Here is a 21632-nt window from a genome sequence, read left to right on the forward strand (position 1 = left end):
CAGTTTAACTATTTTTAAGTTTAGAAAGATGTTATCCTACGGTAGTAAGCCCAGGAATCTGGCAGTGTTTTCATCGAAGTTCCGTACTGAGTAAAAATATTATGCACTCAAATGGGAGCAAGACTAGGGAGGACAATGTCGTCTTCACTCCGTAATATACAATAGCAAGTATAGCTTTGTATTCAGTTATTCTGTAGAGGCTGAAAATTAGTATTTTGAAATAGTTTATAAGAATATTATATGCGGAATATTTGTTTAAATCGTCTGCTTTTGGTGCTACACAAGAACTTGTGGGGCTGCGCCTCAGGTTTGGGATCAGAGACGGGATGGAGGTACGTCAGTCTTAACAGTTACACATAAATGGTGACTTGCTTTGCGCTTTATTTTATCGTATATGTTGTTTGTTTCTAGAACATCGAGTTGTTAGTCAGAATCCCTCCAAATAAACTATTTGGGCTCTTCCCCTTATTGCGCAAACATTTCCCTGGACTTCTTGGATTTGATTCTCCAGAACGCCTTTTTCCACTAACTATTGAGGAAGACTCGAGTGTGAGGCTTTTGGCGATGTTCTAGTATCAATTTGTCCAGGTCTTTGTGGTGATAAGCATCTTCTGCGAGGTTCATCATTTGTAGTTTTTTAGCTATTTTGTGTATTCGGTGCGCTTCGGAGATCTATTCATAAGTGCTACAAATAACTCAGAATAACTTATCTTGCATTCAAGCACATGTTCGTGTCAAGTCTTTTTGCTCACCTGATTGTTACGCATTTTCCATTTTTACTCAGATATCCATTGGCATTTTTAGAACTGCAAGTACATATGTTGTGACATAAATCGGTTCATGGGCGCCACAAGATCACCTTGGACGGGTGCTTTTCAGCCACCCATATCTGATCCACCTCTGCCCAAGGAACAAAACAGACATCTCGAGGAGTTGCTTAATACCGCTTTTTCTTATTATGTTAAGTCGTGAGTCCTTACATGATTATTTTCGTTCATCACATCCATATTGAAGTCACTGCTGTTTACCTCTCCTATCACTGACTTTGCTTCGATGGACACTTCATTTACATTTAGTAGCTTTGCAGGTGAATTTGCGGTTGACTTGCTTTCAGGTATTACTATTCGCCTGATACAGTCACATCAGTTTATTGTCTTGGTCGAGATGTCGGCACCCTAGTTTGTGCTTTAATCAAGTCGCCTCTGGTGGACATCGTGTACTTAATCGATGTTAAAGTAAGCCGCTCCCTTTCACCTGTTTTACAGTGTTTAGCCATCGGTTGCACACCGACTTTGTTCTTTCCGAACAATGCCTGAACATCAGCAGGATATGTTATTTTGATAAATATTACCCCAGTTTCGTGTTTTTTGAGATGAGTTTATCATACTTGTAGTTACTTTATTCCATTGTGAGTCGAATAAATATAAATAATGTACTGTATGCTTTACGGATCATTGGACATTCCTTGGAATTACTTAACTTTTTTGATTTTATGCTCAACAGAAGTCAGTTGGTTCAGCCATTTACAGTCTTTCAGTCGTCTATGCAATCAAACTGATGAAGGACGATTTTTCAGATAGGGGTATCAATGATCTTTGCTTCTGTTTTTACCTCCGTCAAAATCGCTCTGAAGAGCTAAAGGTATCAGCTAATGTAAATGAATCTCATGTCAGAAACATTGGCGTCTTGATAGAGGTAATTGTTACTTTTTTAGTAAAGCTACGCTTACTTTTCGCAATCGTTATAAATCATATTTTACTTGAATTTGGGGCTCAATCACCTACTTGTATTTGCGCGCATTTACTTGGTGAGCACTAACACCTTTTGTGCTGTTTAGAAAAATACATAATCGGTGTTTCAACATGCTGCTACAGTACTATTATCATCTTATCTGCTTACTATTCGAATCACTTTTTCTTTTTTTGCCATTTATTTGAAATCTTAGTGTAGTTCACTATTAAATCAGCCTAGGAGCATGCTCAAGACTTAGTGGTACCACTGCAAACTTTTTTTCAAGGTACTCAGCGTGACACTTCTCCATTATTTTTAGGAAATGGATAATGATGTGTTCGCCAGGTTTAAGACCGTATATCCCATGCAAACGATGTTAATTCTACAGAATTTACGTACAGATAACTCCAGACTTCCACCAAAACCGACAATCGCCTTCAAAGAAGAGCTTTCGGCTGCATTGTTGTCCCGTAGCGATATGTGATCCAGCTACATTGGTTCCCGTTTTTATCTAACCTTGGTTTCGTTTTATTTTCTGAGTACTTGATTCTTTTTCCCCTTTTGTCTTCTACTCTTTTCCAGATAATCATTTTATGTGTCCAGTGTCTTCCTCTAAAATAAAAGTTCTACTGACTTATCTTTGTTTTTTCCCTGTGCTGGCCCCTTGCCAAATAAAGTGAAGAGCAGGGTGTTTCATCGCAGGCTCACTCACAACGACTGGAGGGCCACCTGCGGACGTGCGAGCACCTCTCCCGTTGGGCGGCCTCAAACATTCGCGATGTACGACGCATTCGGCTCCTCCTGATGAGTCTTCTTGACAGGCCCGCTACCGACCCCGAGGCTGACACCCAGGAGGTGGGCAGGCAGTCGGATGTGGGTGCAGAGCTCAACGACATTGAAGTGTCTATTCGGAAAATGAAGTTAGTTCACTAAGCTCTGGATCTTCTTCATTGCCACTTGACAAAGCTTTATCTGGTTCCTAGCTATGCGTCTCTTTAGATCACTTGTGGATAGTCTGGACAAATCGGCAACTAAGTCTAAAAAGCAAATGGACAGTCGTTCTATGCTGCCATACAATCTTGTCCTCCCTCTCGACCAAATGGACGTCCAGATGGAAAGCGGAGACTCTTTGCGTCGCGTTGATTGGCTTGTTGGCCGAAACGAGGCCTGTCGTTGGCTGCGTCGAACGAATTACCGAACAGAGGCCATTCAACTTAGTCTGGCTAGTTGTGGTCGATTTATGAGGTACTTTTTGTGCCGTTTCCTTCCCATCCCTCAAAACATTACAATTGTTGTGTGACTATGCTGTTTTTTTTATAGAAATACTACTCTCGTTCCTCTTTCCTCAGGCATGGATCTAAGGAATCTGGCAGCACCACAGATGAGCTTCGCACTGATTGAATCGAATTCTCGTAATCCAATTCTCTACGTTAAGGTGAGACTTGAAGCCTTTACCGGTTAATCTTTTTTCTTTCCGCACTAACTCAATCTTTTCTCCTACACAGGTGGGGGATATCATGCACTGCCTCATCACTTTTGGTAATCTTTGTATGGAAAACATCATTATACGTGGTCTAGATGAGTCGCATTACGCGTCTGGCCACACATTACGTCCTCAAGCCGCGAATCCCGGCACATTTCCGCGAATTTCTCAAGCTATGTCTGATCTACTCTACTCTCGAGCAATCAGTGGCTTCTCTACCAATCTCTTGCCGAACGTTGACACTGTAGGTCCTTTCGGATGGTTCTTACTCGTCCAAATTTTGTCCTCTGCCCATCGGCCTTCCTAGGTTCCCTTCATACCTTCACTTAGTTCTCCGTTTAGCTTGTTTACTTTTACTTTATAACGCTACTTATTCCCATAGACCGTTGTTCCTTTCTCCAATATGGTTGCTAATTGGCTTAGCGAATTTCTAAAGGTTATTCTTGGGTTGCTCCCTTCCTCTTCTTTTACTTTTCTTTGCCCTTGTACTTCGCTTTTTTTGCATCTCTGAAAAAAGGAAAAGTTTGGGTACTGACTACTGTGGGAGGTAAGGTCTGTTCTTGTACCCATTAGATGCCAGAGGGTTTGCCGCCGACGGCGAGCCAACTGGACCTCACAACGCCCAGTCGCCACGTGACCTTCGTCAGGGTGACAGAGGCGGCACGTAACGCGCTGGTACATTTCGCCACTACCACCGAGCCACCTACGCAACTCTCGGCGCTGCACCAGTTCTGCGACTGGCTGCAGACCTACACGCGCCTCTTCACGGAGCCCTGCGTGAACTGTGACCAGCTGTTGGGCCAAGATGCTGCCCTTCCCGTCCTCCGCACCTTCCACACCAACCCCGCCAATGCCCGCGCGCAGCATGAACAGTGTCGAGTTAGCACCTCTAGTTTCGCCTTTTGAACGTCCGTTCCAGTGTACAGGACTACTTTGTATAAAAGTAGCAACTATACAAATTTTGCCGTACAGTATAGCCTTTGTTCTTTTCTCAATGTTTATATTGGGACTCATAGACGCTGGGGCGTTTATGTATGAGATCTTGAGGGGTCGTCGCCTGAAGTGAGTACAAGGTACACACAGGAAGCTCTGATTGGTGCGGGAGGCCTCTGTGTTGTAAGGTCGTGGTACTCTATAAGGCAGTTTTTGATGGGCAAAGCTCTGAAGGACTGATGACAGTGTGGAAGTGGAGGTTCAGGCACTTTTAGTGATTGCGGTGAAAGTAGTAATCTACCGATTATGATCACCTTTCAAAAGGTGTTACCTGGGTATATGATTCATTTCATACCATAGAACTAGGACAAATTTCATTAGAGAACAGTGTTTCTATCCGTAAACACTTTAAATGATTCACTGCCTGCTTCACCTCAACTCTATGCCCCCTTTTGTCAGATTTTCCAATACATTTGATCAAGTGTTGCACAAGCCCCTTCAAATTTTGATTTTGACGAAATTTTGTGAGCAAATTGTAAAAATCATTAATATCAGAAAAAAAAATTATGGTAACTACTTTCTTAGTCAGGAGTTTCTTAACGGAGACATTCAATCAACTCATGTAGAATGAGATAATTTGTAGCTGCCTTGACTATTTTTACAGCCATGATCACTTTTTAACTAATTAAGAAATTTATTGGAGTCTATTATTTAGTCAGCGCCCGAAACAAAATACTATGTCTGGGACTCGATTGGTGGGACCGGTGTATTAAGGTCGTTATGCAAGCTTCAACAAAAAAGGTATTTATTTCGTGTTAGCAATTTCCGTAGCCACAAAGCCAGCTTAAGTATATTCAGTCTGAGCATTTTTCAAGACTGCTGTCAAAACAAAATAATGAAACAGAGCTGCTCGAAGATATGAGGTATCAATTTAGAAGTGAAATCATTTCCTAGGAGTTTTTGTAAACAGAGAGCAATTTTGGACAAAGAATATGGGCAGGCATTGCAAAAGTTATGCTCCTCTTTTCTTAGCAAGAAGGAGTTTCTAGCTCTTCCGAATCCTCCCAACACTGGGTAAATGTGCGTTTAATTCATTAATCCTTGTAGACACCGCTCCGTATGGGATATTTGGAAGTTATTTTTGCAAGAGTTCAACGCTCTTGCCCTGTCTCACTTAAAATTGGCTGAGATACATCACCGACTCAGCCTAGAGTTAAAGCCTGTCAAGTCTCTTCGTGTCGCTGTATCCAAGCGAATATTTGAACAGCTTAAGTCACTGCAAGTATGACTATGTCAAGTTCTCCGTGTTTCTGTGTGGTCTTGACTTAGTTGCCTTGAAAACAACTTTTACTTTATTGTATGTGTTATGTTTTGCGAAGTCGGCACTCGATAGCAGCAGCATGTCTAATCATCTCGTCATGCTATATTTGAGTTGTATGATATGCACTATGATATCATCTGTAAGTACTGCTGATCCCACTTCATTATTTAGCATTCTAGTTTGTAGTATTATTTGTCCTCGTATTTCTAATTACAAATGCCCTTTTATAAAAACACCCGATATTTACCTAAGAATTGTAGTCTCCCTAAAGTAGTTTATCTGGGAACGATTATCGTGTGATATTTTCCCTCTGCATTCAGAATGATTTAGCTGCATCTATGCAAGAAATGGTAAAATCGCAGAAAATTTACTCTGAAGAAGAAAAACAGGCCCACGAGACGCGATTGAAGGCTATGAATATCGAGGACAAACTGCGTCGGCGTTCGACGAATCTATTCAGCACTATGGCTCAACTTCATCGCAATCACGCCAAGGTACTTGTTCCTTACATTTGTCTTTTTAGTGCTCCGGAGTTAAACAATTTTTTATTAGAACTAACACCATAAAGATGTCTTATTTTCAAACCAACACCATTTATTTAAATATACTTAGTAGTTACAGTCCAAAACCGTGGATCAATGAGTAGTCGCTTTTTTATAGTTAATTCTCCAACCGTAAGTCAGATCTTTTTGTAGATCCCTCGTTATTTTTATTGGCCATAGATCTCTCAGAGACGAGATGAGTACGAGAATCGATCTGCAGGAGCTCGAAATGAATACCTCTTCCAATTAACTGCAATAAATGCTCATCTTGATCACTATTTGAAAACTGACATTCCAGACCTTGCTCAGGTATGACAACTTTAAGTCTGTTTACAACTTTCCATAAGTCTGGAAGTGGAATGTGTTAAAGAAGTGTTTTCCTAGTTTCTGTTAAAGCAATAGTTCTGAGTTTATTCCGTAACCCACAAGGTTATTTTCCGTTTTTGCTGATTTGCCATCCAGCAGCGAAACATTTGCTTAGTTATAAAAATGATTTACGAATATCCCATTTTATTGCTACAAGTGCAAATAAATAGTATTTAAAAATTATCCACATGCGAATTTTGGCAAAAAATATTTCTTTGGTGTTGCTAAAACTTCATGAAACCTTTCGGTTGATATTCATTCAGCAAAATATTTTTTGATGATCCATTTTGAGTGAATTAAAATAGGCTAACAATTTTCATCCACCTGATTTCAAGAATTCAGTCTATTTGGCAAAATTTCCCAAATGATATAATGGTAGTTGCCTTACTTCTCAACGGAAATATTCGGGTTGGAATATTTTTAGAACCCTTAATCGATATAATCTAAATAGTTTCGATATTTTTAGTTCCTCGAGAACTTCATTAAGTATTTATGTGCAAGAATGTGAATTTGTCTCCTTCCTAAAACGTGGAGAAATTCCCTGGAGTTACTAAATTTGCTCTAATCATCGCCGTCCCTTCCTTACGTATGTGAAAGCTGACCATTTTCTACCACTTCACACAAACTGTAAAGAAGCGTTGTTTTCTCTTCGAAAATTTCACTGCATGGCCAAAAATATTACATAGCGCTCTTAAAAAGACGGCATCATTCAAAAAGCTATTGCGTTTAGCTGATACCTTGTAAAACTGCGTTTATGAAGGCCCGGCATCGATAGATGAGGTGATTTGCTGAAAAGTGCAAAACTAACCCTGCAACCTCGCCTCCATGTAGTCCTTCCCATTCTACACAGCAAAAGTAACTCCCAACATTGCCTGTGCTTAAGTGCGTACTTCGATCAGCTTTCAACGGTCGCTATAACGTAGCCCCAAGTTAACGATTAAGGCACATTTGTCATATGTGGGTTTGTGGGCCTGGTTTCTGCATTCCCAGTGGACAGATTTGCAGGGTCATAGTTACCTTAAATTAGTATTGCTATAAATGCTACTATTTATATGCATTAGGAGGAGTGTAGAACTTAGTGGGAAATGTAAGATATTTATTCACCAGAATATCACTTCCAAAACTTCATTTTGAAAAGTTGTAGTCCCCTTAATAAACGAACAATAGGCTATCCGTTCGTTTTTCGTCCCGTTTGACTTTGCGCTTGAAAGTTGGGTACATGCCATTTCCGACTGCTGTCTCACGGGGTTTTCTTTTTTATGCTTTAAAAGTCCCTTCCTTGAGAGTGGTGTACCGCACCTTTGCCTTTTATTTCTAGTCAATTGAGAGTATTAATTATAAGGTGGAGAAAATAGCTTCATGTCACTCATTCTCCATAGATCCTGGACGGGGACGTCTATGATCGATTTCGTGAGGTTCTTTACAAAACTAGTGAAATGGAACTCGAGATCTGTCGACACCATCAGGACCCACTTAAGGCTCTGTTGGAAGAATCAACTAAGGTATGCAATGTGGGAAAGAATGCCTGAATCGATGACCCGAAGTGATTACGTGGTTGTCTCAGTTTCTTGTCACTGATTCTCTCTAAGGGAACTTGTGATGCAAACGTCAACATTTCTAGAACCAGGAAGTATGCTGAAATAGCCTGCAAATCTCTTTACATGCTTTACAGGTGGTGTGAAATATGCCGTTTCAAGATATTTTTATTCTCAAATTCATTTTCATGCGTCCCAAATCGTCATTGGATGGACACCAATAACGTCAAAGCCGAGCCATAGGCTATATGACCTTCGATTTATTACTTTTAAGTGTGTAAATAGACTAGCTTCTTTTTCAGATTAATCGAAAGACTGCCTGGGAAAACTTCATTAAGGAATTGCCCATTTTCTCTGCTGATGTTGAATTTCATTTCGAACCTCGAGATGGTGATACGGTAAGTCTCATACATTACGCTTTTTATCGGAGTTTTTTGCAGTTAAACATGACAGCATTGTTGACTTCTGTTTGTTTTTGATTTGAGCGTCCTATTTTACGTTTGAATGTGCCATGATGTCATATGTTTCATGCTTCAGCTTCATAAGACATGAAATGGTGATTCTATAGACGACTCAGTGATGACTGACATCCAATGAACATCCAGGTTTTCAGTAGTTGAATGAGGTTGAGAATTAAAATATTGCCTTTTAACATCGAAGCTGCTACCTTATTGTAAGTCAGAAATTATTCATAAATGGACGTTTTCTTTGTATAGATGATCATACCAATTAACAGTGAGTTTTCCTTGTATATCGGAAGGCTTAACCATCTGTTTTCTGTAATGTTCCGTTATTCGGAGTTATTTGAATTGCTAACTTCGTATCTGTGGCTACCCCGAACGTTCGAACTTAATTTCTGTTTACTTTATGCAATTAGTTTATGCACCCAAATCATATCCTCATAGGCAGATTAAATCTGGCGTGTTTGATAATCGCTATCGATATTGCGCCTTTCATAAGATAATATATTATCCTGCAGTCTACCACATCGGTACCCAATGATAACTATTATTAAAAATCTGAACCTTGTGTTGACAAGTAACTCGTCCTCAAGTTAACATTTTAATTGGACCGATCTCTCCGTATATTCTACAAACTATTCTTTCTTGGATTTGAACGCATTAAGTACACGCTGTCTTTGGACAATGTTTTAAATATTCGAATGCATAGGTCCAAGAAATCCCATTGCACATAATGTATGTTTAGGTGTAATAATAAGTTGCGCAAACTTCCCTATTGTACATCTCCTGTCTTTATCGTGCAAAAGGGTACACCTCAACGGGTTACTTGATTTGAAATTTCTCTTTAATCTCCCCCAATTAAGTTAATCATTTTTGTTACCTGTCTTGAAATCAGCCGTCGCCCCATAAGCGTACAAACCAGCTTGGTAATTAAAATCTGATGTCTTAATACTATTTGTTTTTCCTTTATTAAAGTGTAATTACTTCTGAGAGCTGGGTTCTTAGACTCCTGCTTATAGAAAACTGTGTTGTTTTAGACATTAAAATAGACTTTGTCCGGTCATTATCTACGTTTGATGGAGGTGGCTCACTATTTAAACATAAATCAGGACTTCTTGAATCTCATTAAATCATTCCTCAATCTGGTGGTTGGTCATTACACTGCATCTTAGGCTGTAACTCTACTATGCGTTAGGATTTTGTAGGGGCTCATTGTATTTCTTTCGCTTTCTATCTTATAAAAATAGTGTATACAAACAAGCATCACAGCAAACTGTACATCTTCAAGTAGTATAAATCAACTTAAGAAATGCTTTGCTTTCTGCCGCTTAATATCACCAAGATCTTAACTATTAACACTATTAAGCAAGCACTTCAAACTAAAGTGGGGATTGTTAATTTGGCTTAATTTTTCTTGTGCTAATGTTTAGAATAAAAACAATTTCTTAAAATTGTCTCCCTTATAACATCTGGTTTTCTCAGATCAGAAAAATGGGCTTTTTTGCGGTTATTTTAGTACAACGTTTGTAAAAATGGGTAGGTTGTCCAATGCATAACAGCACACAACATACCATAGTTGAAAAATGTTACATTAGTTTTGATTGTTTTCATTAGCAATGGAATAACGAGTCCCGTATTAACGAGTCGCATCTGCATGAAAGAATGCGAAATCATCGGGAAACCGGTTCAAATGTGTCCGCTCATTACATCAAGCCTTTCATAGTTTCCATCAATAACGGGTAGATTCAGTCAACCTCATATTTACTAATCCTCTTAAGCACCTTTTACGATGCCCCCGATTTTGCGATCGATTGTACGGCTGATAGCGTCATGGCGACAACTTAAGCTTCGACAGCTGTTTTGGCTTGTAAGGCTGGACCAACAACTGCACAGCTAAGCATTCACTTCAAGCCGTAAAATTTCTTTTTTCGCTCTTGAAGCAGGTTTTCATTAGCCTTCCCCTTATCGTAGATATCCTCGTTACTATCAGTGAACGCGAAAGAGGGCAGCTTTGAGCAAGTGGCCAAGAAGCTCGCTCGTCGCTTTGTTACCCGAGAACGACGGATCAAGTCCTACCGGCAGGAGATCAACGACCTCTGCTCTGGTCGGATTAGCCCCTCTCCCGGGATGAGCGTTTCCCTAAGTCAGGTATGCTTCCTCTCCTTCCCTCCTCTAAAATAGTGAATTTTCTAGATAAAATTAAGATATCATGGAATAATACTTAGCTAATCTTTTTTGCTGGCTACTATGAAGCAATAGCTCCAAATTAGTCCTGGTTATTTATAAGTTCGGGAGATTTCCCTTTTTGATGTTGTATTTGTTTTTCTACTTTTGAAATGCATTTCTGGGTAGTAGGTTGAAATACTGGAACTCTCTATTTGTATTTTACATGATTATATCAAAAGTCACCTGAGTAAGTTTCAGGAATTTTAGCTCAAGTCAATATTGTCTTGGTTTCATTTTTTTCGCAGCTTAAAAGGCCTTAGACTGCTAGAGTTCTGTGTTGAATGAAATTTTCTGCCCCTTTTTTCGGGTCCTGAGGGACTTTTTTGCAAAACAACTTCATCAACTTTGGCTGGATTGCTCTCCTTGAATTGATTTTGATGTCTACGATTAATCGTGCCATCACTGGTTTTACCAGCTGCCGGATCTCGATATCTTACTTTGGGAAAATAAATCCCCACTAGTATTAATTGCGTACGTTAGACGTCTCGTTAGTTTGGCTGCATTGCCGCCACCACCATATCAGCCTACGGCCTGTGCTTTTTTCACTGATAGGGTAATCTTTATGTAGTCTAGGCCTCTCTCTCTCTCATTCCTTTGAAGCAGGTACCATCGCCGCCGCGAAAGTTCCCTCTCAAGGTTAGTTGTCACCACCTCGCTGCTTGCACTTTTGTGCACTCCGTTTTTTTACCGCTTTTGTTTTTTGCACTTCACTGTTGCGGCACTCAGACTTCAAGGACTTTTTGAGACAAAGCACCTTTGATAAGGCACTTGTTGTCATGGTACATACAAGGGAAGCATCACAATTTGAGGCACTGTTCAATGCACCGGATCGTTCGTGGTTTTTTTTTCACTACCTATTGAAGTAGATTGACACTTAAGCAGGTATCATAACAATTCACATTCATGCTTCCACCAACTGCCATTATTGTCTCCTTTGCTCTTATCCTCGTAACTACTTGTGATTTTCTTGATTTTTCCGGATCTTCTAGGACTGTGATACCAGCGAGGACAGCGGTGCCCTGAATCAGGAATACGTCGAGAATAAAGTTGAAGAATTGGAATTCGCGATTCGACGTGAAGAAGTAAGAAAAAGTTATTCAATTTGCACTCCTCATATTCGTCCATCTTGCAAATTAAGCTGGCATCTGTCTAAATAACTTTCTAAATTTCGAATTGTTGCTGGGGGAAAAAATTAACAACATTTTGCTGCTATTCTTTGGTGCTTACTGTTGGATCACTAAATAAAATTTCCACTTAGCTTTTGCGTTATGCGCAGGTTGAAAATATTACACATTTGTCTGGTGAGTTGGTTTAAAACTCGGGAAGGAAATTTTGATTTTATCGTTAAGTAGGTTGATCGCATTGCGCTTGAAACCGGTGCCATCCTTGCGCCTGCAAAATGGAGCATAATTTCTCCTTCACTTTGAAGTTTACTGTAACCAGGCTTCCTCGGTGCATGGTATCGACTTTAGGTAATGCACATCTCAAACTTTGCATGATGTAATAATGACTAAAGTTTACTTTGATTGTACCACAGGTTCGCACATTGAAGTTCCCACAAGCTATAGCACAATGTGATATTTCAGGTACTGTGCTTAAGTAGCTTCTCATTGCGTCGCTAGAATCTCCACTGAGGGGGCATATTGGCACTACTTATTCCCTGGGGTTTTGACTGGACTATCTTGGTGGTAAAAATACCGTTTATAGGCATTATGCTTGACTGCGTTGGTTCCGTCAATTCAGGCTCTCTTTTAGCCGTACGCGAAAGCAGTTGCTACGGCTCACACGTTTGTTACACTTCGTATTTTACTATATTTAATAATGGGAAATAACAGAAAACCAGTTCCCGATCTTTTTCATCTGGCTTTCGGTGCGTTTCATTTGAAGCTGAAAGGTATATTCGAACCAAAATTGCTGGTTAGAATTCAAGAACGATTTTTCAGCCACTATTTGACATTTTTAGAAGCTGAATTTTATCTTCGAGGTACTTTATCTTCATATCTTCCCAAAGCACGGAAACATTTTTCGAATAAAATTTAGTAGATCATAGCAGCAGTCAATTTGCTCTCACTCCAGTATGATTAATGGTTCTGAGCAGAGCGTCAAAGCGCTTTTTTAGTCGTATCAAAGTCAGTTTTTATTATCGGCAAGCCTGTAAATTGCATATTTTAGTGTCATATTTTGGCCCCGCCTCGATGAAGTGTCGGTTCATCTATATGATGCGATATTTGCTATTGTCCACCGTTTGGGCAACGCTTTTGTCCCTTTAATCGTATGCCTTGAAGTTATTCCAGCCGTCGGTTCTCTTGAAATTTTCAATGACGCGATTTGGTATAAATCGTGACTATTGTTGTCCGGCCGAGATTTGAGGTGCACTTGAAGCTTTTGCGAATTTTTCACTTGTCACTGCTAGCTAGAAGGAGAACCTTTTAGGTTAGAGTAAGTGGTCATGATTTCAGCTTTTTTGCAAATTTGTGCTCTGTTTTCTTTATTACAGATCGAGAAAACGAAAATCAGTGCATGTTTGGAGTTGTTGAAGAAGACACACGGTTAGTTGCCCTCCCCTAAATTAACTTTGACTGTCTATAAGTCGGACATTCATCGGTGCTAGCCGCACACAGGCGTTAGCGATTCTTTAGGCTTAATTACTTGTGCTATCTCGATCCGCCTTGGTTCTGTCAGTCAAATTAAGTTCAATTTCGTAAGGTAAACCTATTTGCTTCGACTTTTCCATGCATGGCATTCTAGCTATCACCATATTCATTTTAAGTGGCATTCGTTTTAAGGTGAAGTACTGAGATGTGCCGTAACTCCAGACTTAGAAAATGCTAGTTTTTTTAAATTTTTTCATACTTTAACATCGTCGGTTTGAATTCCATTGCGAATATCTTGGCTTTTTCTCATGAACCTATAGAATTTCGTTTAAACCTTTATAGAAGGATAGCACACTGCAAAATGTGTAGTGGAATCTTGATTTTCCATTATGCTAAAGCTGCATGATGAAGACATGCATAGTTCGCACTGGAAAAGATAGACATATTTTTCTATGTAACCTTCAAGTAAGTAGCTTTGATATTCAAATTGAGTCTTTTTCGTCACGCGCAAAAGGTGGTGACATTGAATTAACTATCTCTGGCTTCCTAATACCGTACCTAGGTGAAGCTTTTTTGAGCACAAAAATACGTCTGTTTTTTTTCCGGTATTTGAACGCGCCCATTTGATCATGCGTATTTTGTTTTCGAGAGATGTTTGTGTGTGTATTTGAATTAGCGAAGCTAACTTCATTTCTTCCGCTTTTCCACAATTTCAATCTGCACCTTATGTTACATTTGCTCAATTCTGCGTTGGTAGTTTTAATATACATATAAACGAATTACAGGACTACAAAACCACTAAATTTGACTCTATTCCTATAGGTTTATGTTCTCTCTTTCCCTTTCACCACCCTTTTTACATTATCCTCTTCATTTCTCCAGAATAGCGAACTTGGGACTGCTAATCACAAAGGTTAATTTACATTAGCGTACTAATACAGTGCTGGTGTGACATTGCTCGAGAAATTTCAAAAAGCAATTGACCACTACTTTGTCAAAAAGTAGGTCGTATTCAAAACAAATCATGGATTGTCTGGCAGCGAATAAAATTTTGACTTTTGGTATCATGGTAACGGATGAGGTCGTAGGATCTGTTCCTAATTAACGGTGAAAGCCACACAACGACCCTCAAAAATGCGTTGCGTTTGTATGTAATATTTCCATTAACTATTGATGACAACGGCAAGTTTTTATTAGCAGTTCACCTCTGCACAATACCTAAATATGACCACCACCATCGGTGAAATCATTTTAAGTCTATCAAAGAGTACTGATGGAATTATACGTCTTCACGTGCTTTCCTTTCGTCAGTGGACGTGCAAGCAGCCCTATACGAGGCGAATCTGGCAGCGACGGAGGTGAGAACCGGAACGGTAGGTAGAGGAATGGAAGTGGCAGAGAAGGCTCAGCACGGTGCGAGTTCGAGTTCCACCGCAGCCACGGGAAGCAGCTCAACGGAGGGCAGCACCGTGGGTCTTACGGGATTGCTGACTGATTCAACTAAGCACAGAAACTCCTTCCTTCTGGAGAATGCCTTTGCACCTCTAAATTCCTCTATCCCACGTTCTCGCACGGTAAGTAGCATGTTTTTACTGGTGTCACAGTTACGCATTTATCTGATGGTGTACCTATAAATTGCGTGTCTTTTTCCATTTCACCGATTCCACATCACTTGTTCTGTGCTGCAGTTGTCTCTTCACGAAAGCAACTGACAGTGGTAACTAACCTTGACAGTTGGGTTTTATTCTATGCTAACCTGCCCGAATCTCAGAGGTTAAGATACATGTTTTTACATTGTTTGAATGCATGTATTTTAACCCTTGTTGGCTGATTTAATAAATGCAGTTTGTTTTTTGTGGTCATGAATGCTAAAATGGCGTGAATATTTACGGAACTCGTCACCACCAAAGAGACATTAGCGATTTTAAGAGCCATATTAACGCTGAGTGGTTCTATTATTAATGGAGGATACCTCTTAGTGTCCTAGTTGATGAAATCAAAATAGGTTACTTTTTGCATTTGTTTGGATGGGTTTTTTCGATACATTTGGGACGATCTGTCCTTATTTGACTATTGCGCGTTAGCTATTTAAATTATTTTCCGTGAGGAAGTTTGGAGGGTGTAACTGCAATCAAAACATAGGTAGATTTACTCATTAGGCAGGCGTCAGAAATGCTTAAATATCAGTGATCACTCTGACGCCACAGTGCGAAGTAGCGTGGAGAAGGGCTTTGAAAACCCCTTCAAGTGTTCCGCTGTGAGTTGTCATTCTCCGATCCCCTAGTCAGCGTTGCTGGAAGCGCTTTAGTTTATATTGCATCAAATAACGGTTGCGAGTCATCCGCTCCCTTGCAATCACTCGTAGTCAAGGCTGTTGCGTACATGTGAATGAGGGATTCGTTAGTCTTTTTATAATGGCAAATCTACTTGGTCTAGTCCTCCCTTTGATTGGGCGTACCTAGTAAATTTCTGCATAATTTGGAACAAAGGACCATTTCTAGATTTTGCTTCAGGTGCTTTGGGATTCCATTCATAAGTACAAATTCTCTTTCTAATTTAACTTATTGAATATTGAGCAAAATATTGCTATTTTTCGTCTTCTCGGGGGTCTGTAACTGTTTGCTTACTTATTTCGAAAGACTGGTTGATAAATGAATTGGGCTCAAGCTTGTCAATTTTAGGCCACAAAGTACAAGTGATTCATTTACTCTGCTTTTCAGCAAAACGGTGGTATATCTCGGACCTCAGCTCAACAGCTTGCCAATGAAGCCTGGGCTCGAGGTAAGAGTGAATAATTTTGACTTGCCTTGGATCCGGTAGCCCCTCAAATACTATCTACCAAAATGTTTTTGCTTCCCCAGGTGTCCATTTTAGTTTATCCTCCTATTACAGCCAAAAATTGTTTCAAAACATGTCCTGGGTGGTTCTCAACCTTTATTCCTTTATACACATCACCCTCTAACCCCTTGTTACATTTGGATACAAATCTCTTTATGAAATCAATTTATGTTTACGTGGTTGGGCATGGAGCGTTATGATTTACCACGACTTGTCGCTCCGCTCCGGCGGGGCCGCCTTTGAAGTTTCGCTTCACTTAATTTTCTCACACGGTCCCAATGTTGCAGATCCCTATCCTTAATCCCATCCTGTTGAAGAGCTTGCCCTTAAAAATGTCAGCACAATGACTTTTATTTTTTAAACTTATTTCACATTTACCATTCATTAGCATTTGATCTTACGATAAGTTTTCCTTAGGTTGGGAAAGTTCACGCACTATTTCGTCATCAAAGAAGACAAAAAAAACGCAATGATACCGCAACAGCTTTTTTTCGACAGATATCATGAAAGAAAAGTTCTATCTCCACTTATCCAAGTTTGTCAAATGGTAATGGGGATGTTTGCAATCTCGTCAACTTAGACCTCAGTTGATGTTTTAACCACTAGTTTATTGCATGTCACTCGATTTTATCGTTTTCGTGCTTGAAGAGGAAGTATTCGTGTCGTCAAATGTTCTTCATGCTATTCTTGGTTGTTTGAAGCTTACTCTTTTCCCAGGCGATTTACCGACTCGGCAGTAGGGAAGGTTTTTGCAAATTACTGATACATGTACATATACACTTGTTTATTATTTACGGCATAATAAACACCAAAGTGAGCCTCAGAGCATTCCGGGAAGTTTACACCTTTCAATGGCATAAAAAATAATACCTACACTCCCTCCATGGACATTGTTACAAACCAAGGCGATATCATACCTCTTTCTAAATCATCACTTGTTCGGTTATGCATTTCGTCACGAATTACATCTAACTAGGCTTTTCTGCGTCTGAATGCATTTACTTTTTCGCTTTCACCCATTTTTCATAATTCCATGGCAAGGTTCGCAGATCATTGATATTCTATTTTTCCTCGGGTTTTAACCCTTCTTTAGTGGATTAAATTTATTGGGGATGAGGTATTGTAGTCAACCGCCAAATGCTCTATTCATAGATTTATTTAATTTGTGATTAGATTTTTAATTGCGCATGTTAACTAAGCCACTTTAACGTTAGCGAACGCCACCTCCCCTGGGGCGAACGATGAGCCCTCCTTCATTCAATTGGACGACGAAGATCCCCCGAGTCAGCAGCAGCCGTCTAGAAGGGAGCCTTCACCTGAAGTCGACTGGACAGGTGGTGGTCAGTTGCCCAAGGCGACGGCGATGTATGAGTTCCTCGCGGCGCGCAGTGACGAAATCAACATGGTCTGCAATGAACGAGTCGTACTCCTAGGAGCAGGAGACGGCGAGGATTGGGTGAAGGCGAGTTCCATTTAGATCATACGCATAACATTGGATCCCATTTTTATCAAAATTTGGGCCAATGCCAATGTTTCTACTGTCAAATTTGGACATTTATTTGCTCATTGCGCCATTCTTTTGCTCTTTTGGGCTTTTAATTGGTCTGAAGTCCTTAAACCACGAATGCTATCATTCATTCAACTCACAAACGCTACCGCAACATTACTACCATAAAAGCGCTAATGTTGCTCTTAATTTTGATAAATGATAACATCTAGTGGGTTATTTGGAGTCACACCGATTTCGAGTTTAAGTGCATAAGCGTGACTATGTGAATGTTTCCTGCTCCATCAAAAACAGTTGTAAACAAACCACAATCCTTGTTTATTCAAATGCCTATCAAATTGATGGCTATGCCACTGAGGTGCTAAGGTATGGATTTTGCACTGCACGCTCCGTGCACTCGGCTAATACGCCTTGTAGGTACGCAGCCTTTTGGATGGGAAGGCGGGTCTGGTGCCACGGGCTTTTTTATCAATCGACCCGACGCCCCCACCGGCTCCACCTCACCCCGCCGTGCCTGCGCTGGCGGTGAAAAGTGACACCGAGCAGGAGCCCTCTGATAAGACCCCTCTTTCACCTACCTCTCCTCCCTCCGAGCCTGTCGCACCGCCTCGTAAGTTTAATTTCCTTTCAGAGCTCGATTTTCGGTCCGGTTGTGTGAATTAATCTACTTCTACTTGCTTTTCTTAGTGCGTTTCAATAGTGTAGGAATTAGGATCATATCATGAATTTAAAATTACTGACATACCCAAGGCATTATTCTTCTTGATACACTAGTCAATGCTTTGTTATTCCCACTTAAAATGCTTTCTTTCATGTGGAAGGCCCCAGATGCAGATAACTTTTCTGCAAAATTTTATTTTCCATCGAAATCAGTAAACTTTCGTATTACTATTTGACCTTTAGTCAAAGAGGAGCTAGGATTTAGTAAACTCCTTTAGATTTACTCTTATATTCAATGATGTCTTTGATTTCTACTGCACTTTCCCTTCGTTGTCAAAAGTTACATTGCGCATATCAGTCCGAGGTTGAAAAAAGCGGCGTAAAGAGACTAAGTTAAAATAGAAAAAAGTCTGGCTTCGCGCTGTAAAAGCGAAAATAATTGTTGGGGTATTAGTGGCATTATTAGCGTTACGTGTATCAGAGTGCATTAGACTCAGAGGCATAGCAGATGGTGGTTGTGGTGTGAATATTAGTACTACTAACAAATATGCTAACCGGCGTGGTTGCGTCCATCGCAGATCCACCGATGGAGCAATGCTTGGCAGGCCAGTTTGTCCGCGCACTGATTGACTTTGCTGGCACGGCGGAGGACGAGTTGAGCTTTGGGGTGGGCGCGGTCATCCACGTGCTGGGCCGACCGGCGGTGGGCGAGGTGGACGACGGATGGATCGAGGGGGAATTAGTGCCCCTCACTGATGCCGAAACCACCACTCCTCCCGCTTGTGGCGTTTTCCCCTCCATGCTGGTCGAAGCTGTGACTCCTGATGATATCTGGCAGCGCCGACTCAGTGCCTGTCGGCCTCGTAATTCTGTCATCTGCTCTTTACTCGTTTACTTAACTATCCCATCACTTGCCTACCCATTGAACTACTCATTAGCCTGACCTTCTTGTGATAAGCCACATGAAACATTTGTTACCGGGACATTTGTGTATTTTTCCTCAATTGATTCTTTATGTTCGTAAATCGAGCTCCCTTACTTAAAATATATTAAATCTTGGTCACATGTCTATGGCACCTGTGGTGCTCTCGTTGATTGAAACGACCCATTAGTATATATATATATTTCCTGGTTTAATTTCTTCCGGAACCAAATCGTTTGCTCAAGCCTATAGTGGCATAAATTAGGTACAAGCGTACTTCGAATTGCTGGAGGTCAAAACTCCATTACTGGATCTTAATAGTCCCTTTTCTGTAGTATATGCATTCTTCTTTCGTCTCAGGACCCGCGAAGGCCTTGTTATCGACCGGTTCCACAGCAGATGCCAAGGTATCCCCAAGCGGTGAGCGAAGATGCAAACCCTTGTCCTCGTCTGGTTCTGTTCCTTCCCCTCGATTGAGTGAGCCCTTGCTGATGCCATTTGGTTTTTGTAACCGTAGCGAGAAGTCGAGCTATATATGTGTGCACACTACCTTCTTGTTGTAGGTAATTCGGCGAGTCGAAGCAAATCCCGTTCCGCGTCGGCTAAGAGAAGTTGGGGTGGCGGTGCCAGTGGTGGACCGAGACGCTCCACTGTGAGCCACAACACCTCCTCCAGTCACCGTTCCTCGCACCACCAGCAACAGCAGCAGCAGCAACATCATGGGCAGCAAGGGCGAGAAACGTCTACGGGTCATGGGCGTGTTTCGCGCAGCCTCGTGGCTGCTAAAGTGACTCCGTCCCAGGCCTCCCCTCCATCTGCTGAGGCCCATCCTCCAGCCTCGACCCATCAACAACAAGAACCCTCACCTTTCATACCAAATGAAGAAGGCAGGATCAGTCCCAACCAAACCTATGGCAATGAGGAGGTGCGCTGCTTCCCTACGGTATCTTAGGTTGAAGCATTTGTGGTCTTGTCACTTTTCAGTGGAATAACATCACTTTTGCGATGGTAACGAATTAATTTATACGGATTTTCCGATCTAGCAAATGATATTTGTAACCAAAGGCTCCATTTCGCGCTGAGTTCCTTTAAGTACTGCCTCCTTAATAGGTTCTGCGGCCCCATATATGTCGCCAGATTTCCTCATTCTTGGGTAAACAAGCTCCACGAATCTTACTTCATATCAAACGTTCTAAACAGCCTTTTCTAGTTGCTTTTTTTAATGCACACCGAAGTATTGTCCGGAAAACCAGCAGTTACTCGTTTTAGTGATGAATTATCTTCTAGATATCATGACCACTATTTAAATGTGGTTGTACAAATAGCATTGTAAACAAAATACCGACAAAGAGATAATTTACTAGAGAGATAGCTGTGAGTAATAAAATCAAGGAACTTGTTTAACAACAAAGTACGTATGCTCATCCAAAACTACTGCAAGGCGATGGAGACCTCTTCTTCTTCATATTCAGCCTCCTCTTTTTTCACCTTTAGCTTCAAATTGCTGAACTGTGATCCAGGTCTCTTGATCGCCTCTGCGCACTCCCCGATTTCATGAAATGCCAGCCATGGCTGATTGCTACCACTTTTTTTGCATGCTTTTAGTCAGCTTCTTTACTTCCTCCTTATGTTGAACTGTGTACAGTAAAATCCTTTTTTTTTCTTCATTTTCAACATTCATATGTGAGAGTGCCCATGCTCATATACGGACTTCGCCTTTTGGTACGCGGGCCTATGAATGGGGGGTCTCTTTAGATTCATTACAGCAATGCAATAATATTTGTGGTGTTAATTGCGTTTTACGGGTTTCCCGGATTTTCTTCATTTATTCTACTCGTCGTGAGCTAATGTAAACACCACATGTGTATCATCTCTTAGATTCAATATGTTTGTCTGCAGATTGTTTTTATTGAAGTTAACACTGTGCACCAGGACATTCAACGTGTTTTTCACAAGGTGAAAAATAAACGCTGTTTAACTACTTAGGTACCTTGGTGATTGTCCTTGAGATGCTCTTAGTGTATTTTAAGTGATGATGGGGGGTTTTGAAGTCGACCCCAGTGTAGGATGTAGTTGGTGGAAAACGGATCTAGTATCTTGATTACAAAGTAATTGGGATGTCCGCTGCACACACTCCCACGCTTAACGCGATAAGCACCAGTACCGGGGACGGTGCGCATGGACAAGATGGCAATCTGATGGTAAATTGGTGATTAAAGGGACTTGCTTTACGAAATCGTGCAGGACGGTCCACTGCTTCAGTCGTGCTTCAGATGTGGTTATCGTCACCCTCTCAAGAAGTGCGGTTACGACATCATGCAATTTGAAATGGGCTTTTTTCCCTGAATCAGAGCTTATGTCAATTTACACATCAGAAATGAAGGAATATCCAAATGTACGTTTGAGGAAGGGTTTGTGCCTTATAAACTTTAAATAAGGCAATTTTAATCGAAATAGAACAACAGTTTGTTCTATTTCTAATGGTGACCATTCGTGTAGGAGCGTGCTAGACT

General features: G+C 40.8%; 1 protein-coding gene across 1 annotated transcript; it reads left to right on the plus strand. All coding sequences in view use genetic code 11, as the record gives it.

Moving 5' to 3' along the window:
• Positions 1 to 326: 326 nt before the first annotated feature.
• On the plus strand, positions 327 to 20071 carry EGR_05294 (FCH and double SH3 domains protein; the record flags this gene model as incomplete). Its single annotated transcript, XM_024494543.1, has 28 exons — positions 327 to 332; positions 805 to 968; positions 1115 to 1235; positions 1504 to 1695; positions 2434 to 2651; positions 2731 to 2976; positions 3052 to 3166; positions 3237 to 3458; positions 3788 to 4093; positions 4838 to 4948; positions 4979 to 5070; positions 5102 to 5221; positions 5255 to 5429; positions 5789 to 5962; positions 6191 to 6319; positions 7756 to 7878; positions 8214 to 8309; positions 10344 to 10520; positions 11588 to 11680; positions 13096 to 13147; positions 14504 to 14766; positions 15913 to 15973; positions 17245 to 17486; positions 17794 to 17928; positions 17955 to 18147; positions 18776 to 19060; positions 19480 to 19596; positions 19683 to 20071. The coding sequence occupies 28 exons, from the start codon at positions 327 to 329 to the stop codon at positions 20069 to 20071; spliced, it is 4617 nt and encodes a 1538-aa protein (XP_024351014.1).
• Between the last annotated feature and the right edge of the window lie 1561 nt (positions 20072 to 21632).

Source organism: Echinococcus granulosus (assembly GCF_000524195.1).
Source record: "Echinococcus granulosus chromosome Unknown EG_S00038, whole genome shotgun sequence".
Lineage (NCBI taxonomy): Eukaryota > Metazoa > Platyhelminthes > Cestoda > Cyclophyllidea > Taeniidae > Echinococcus > Echinococcus granulosus.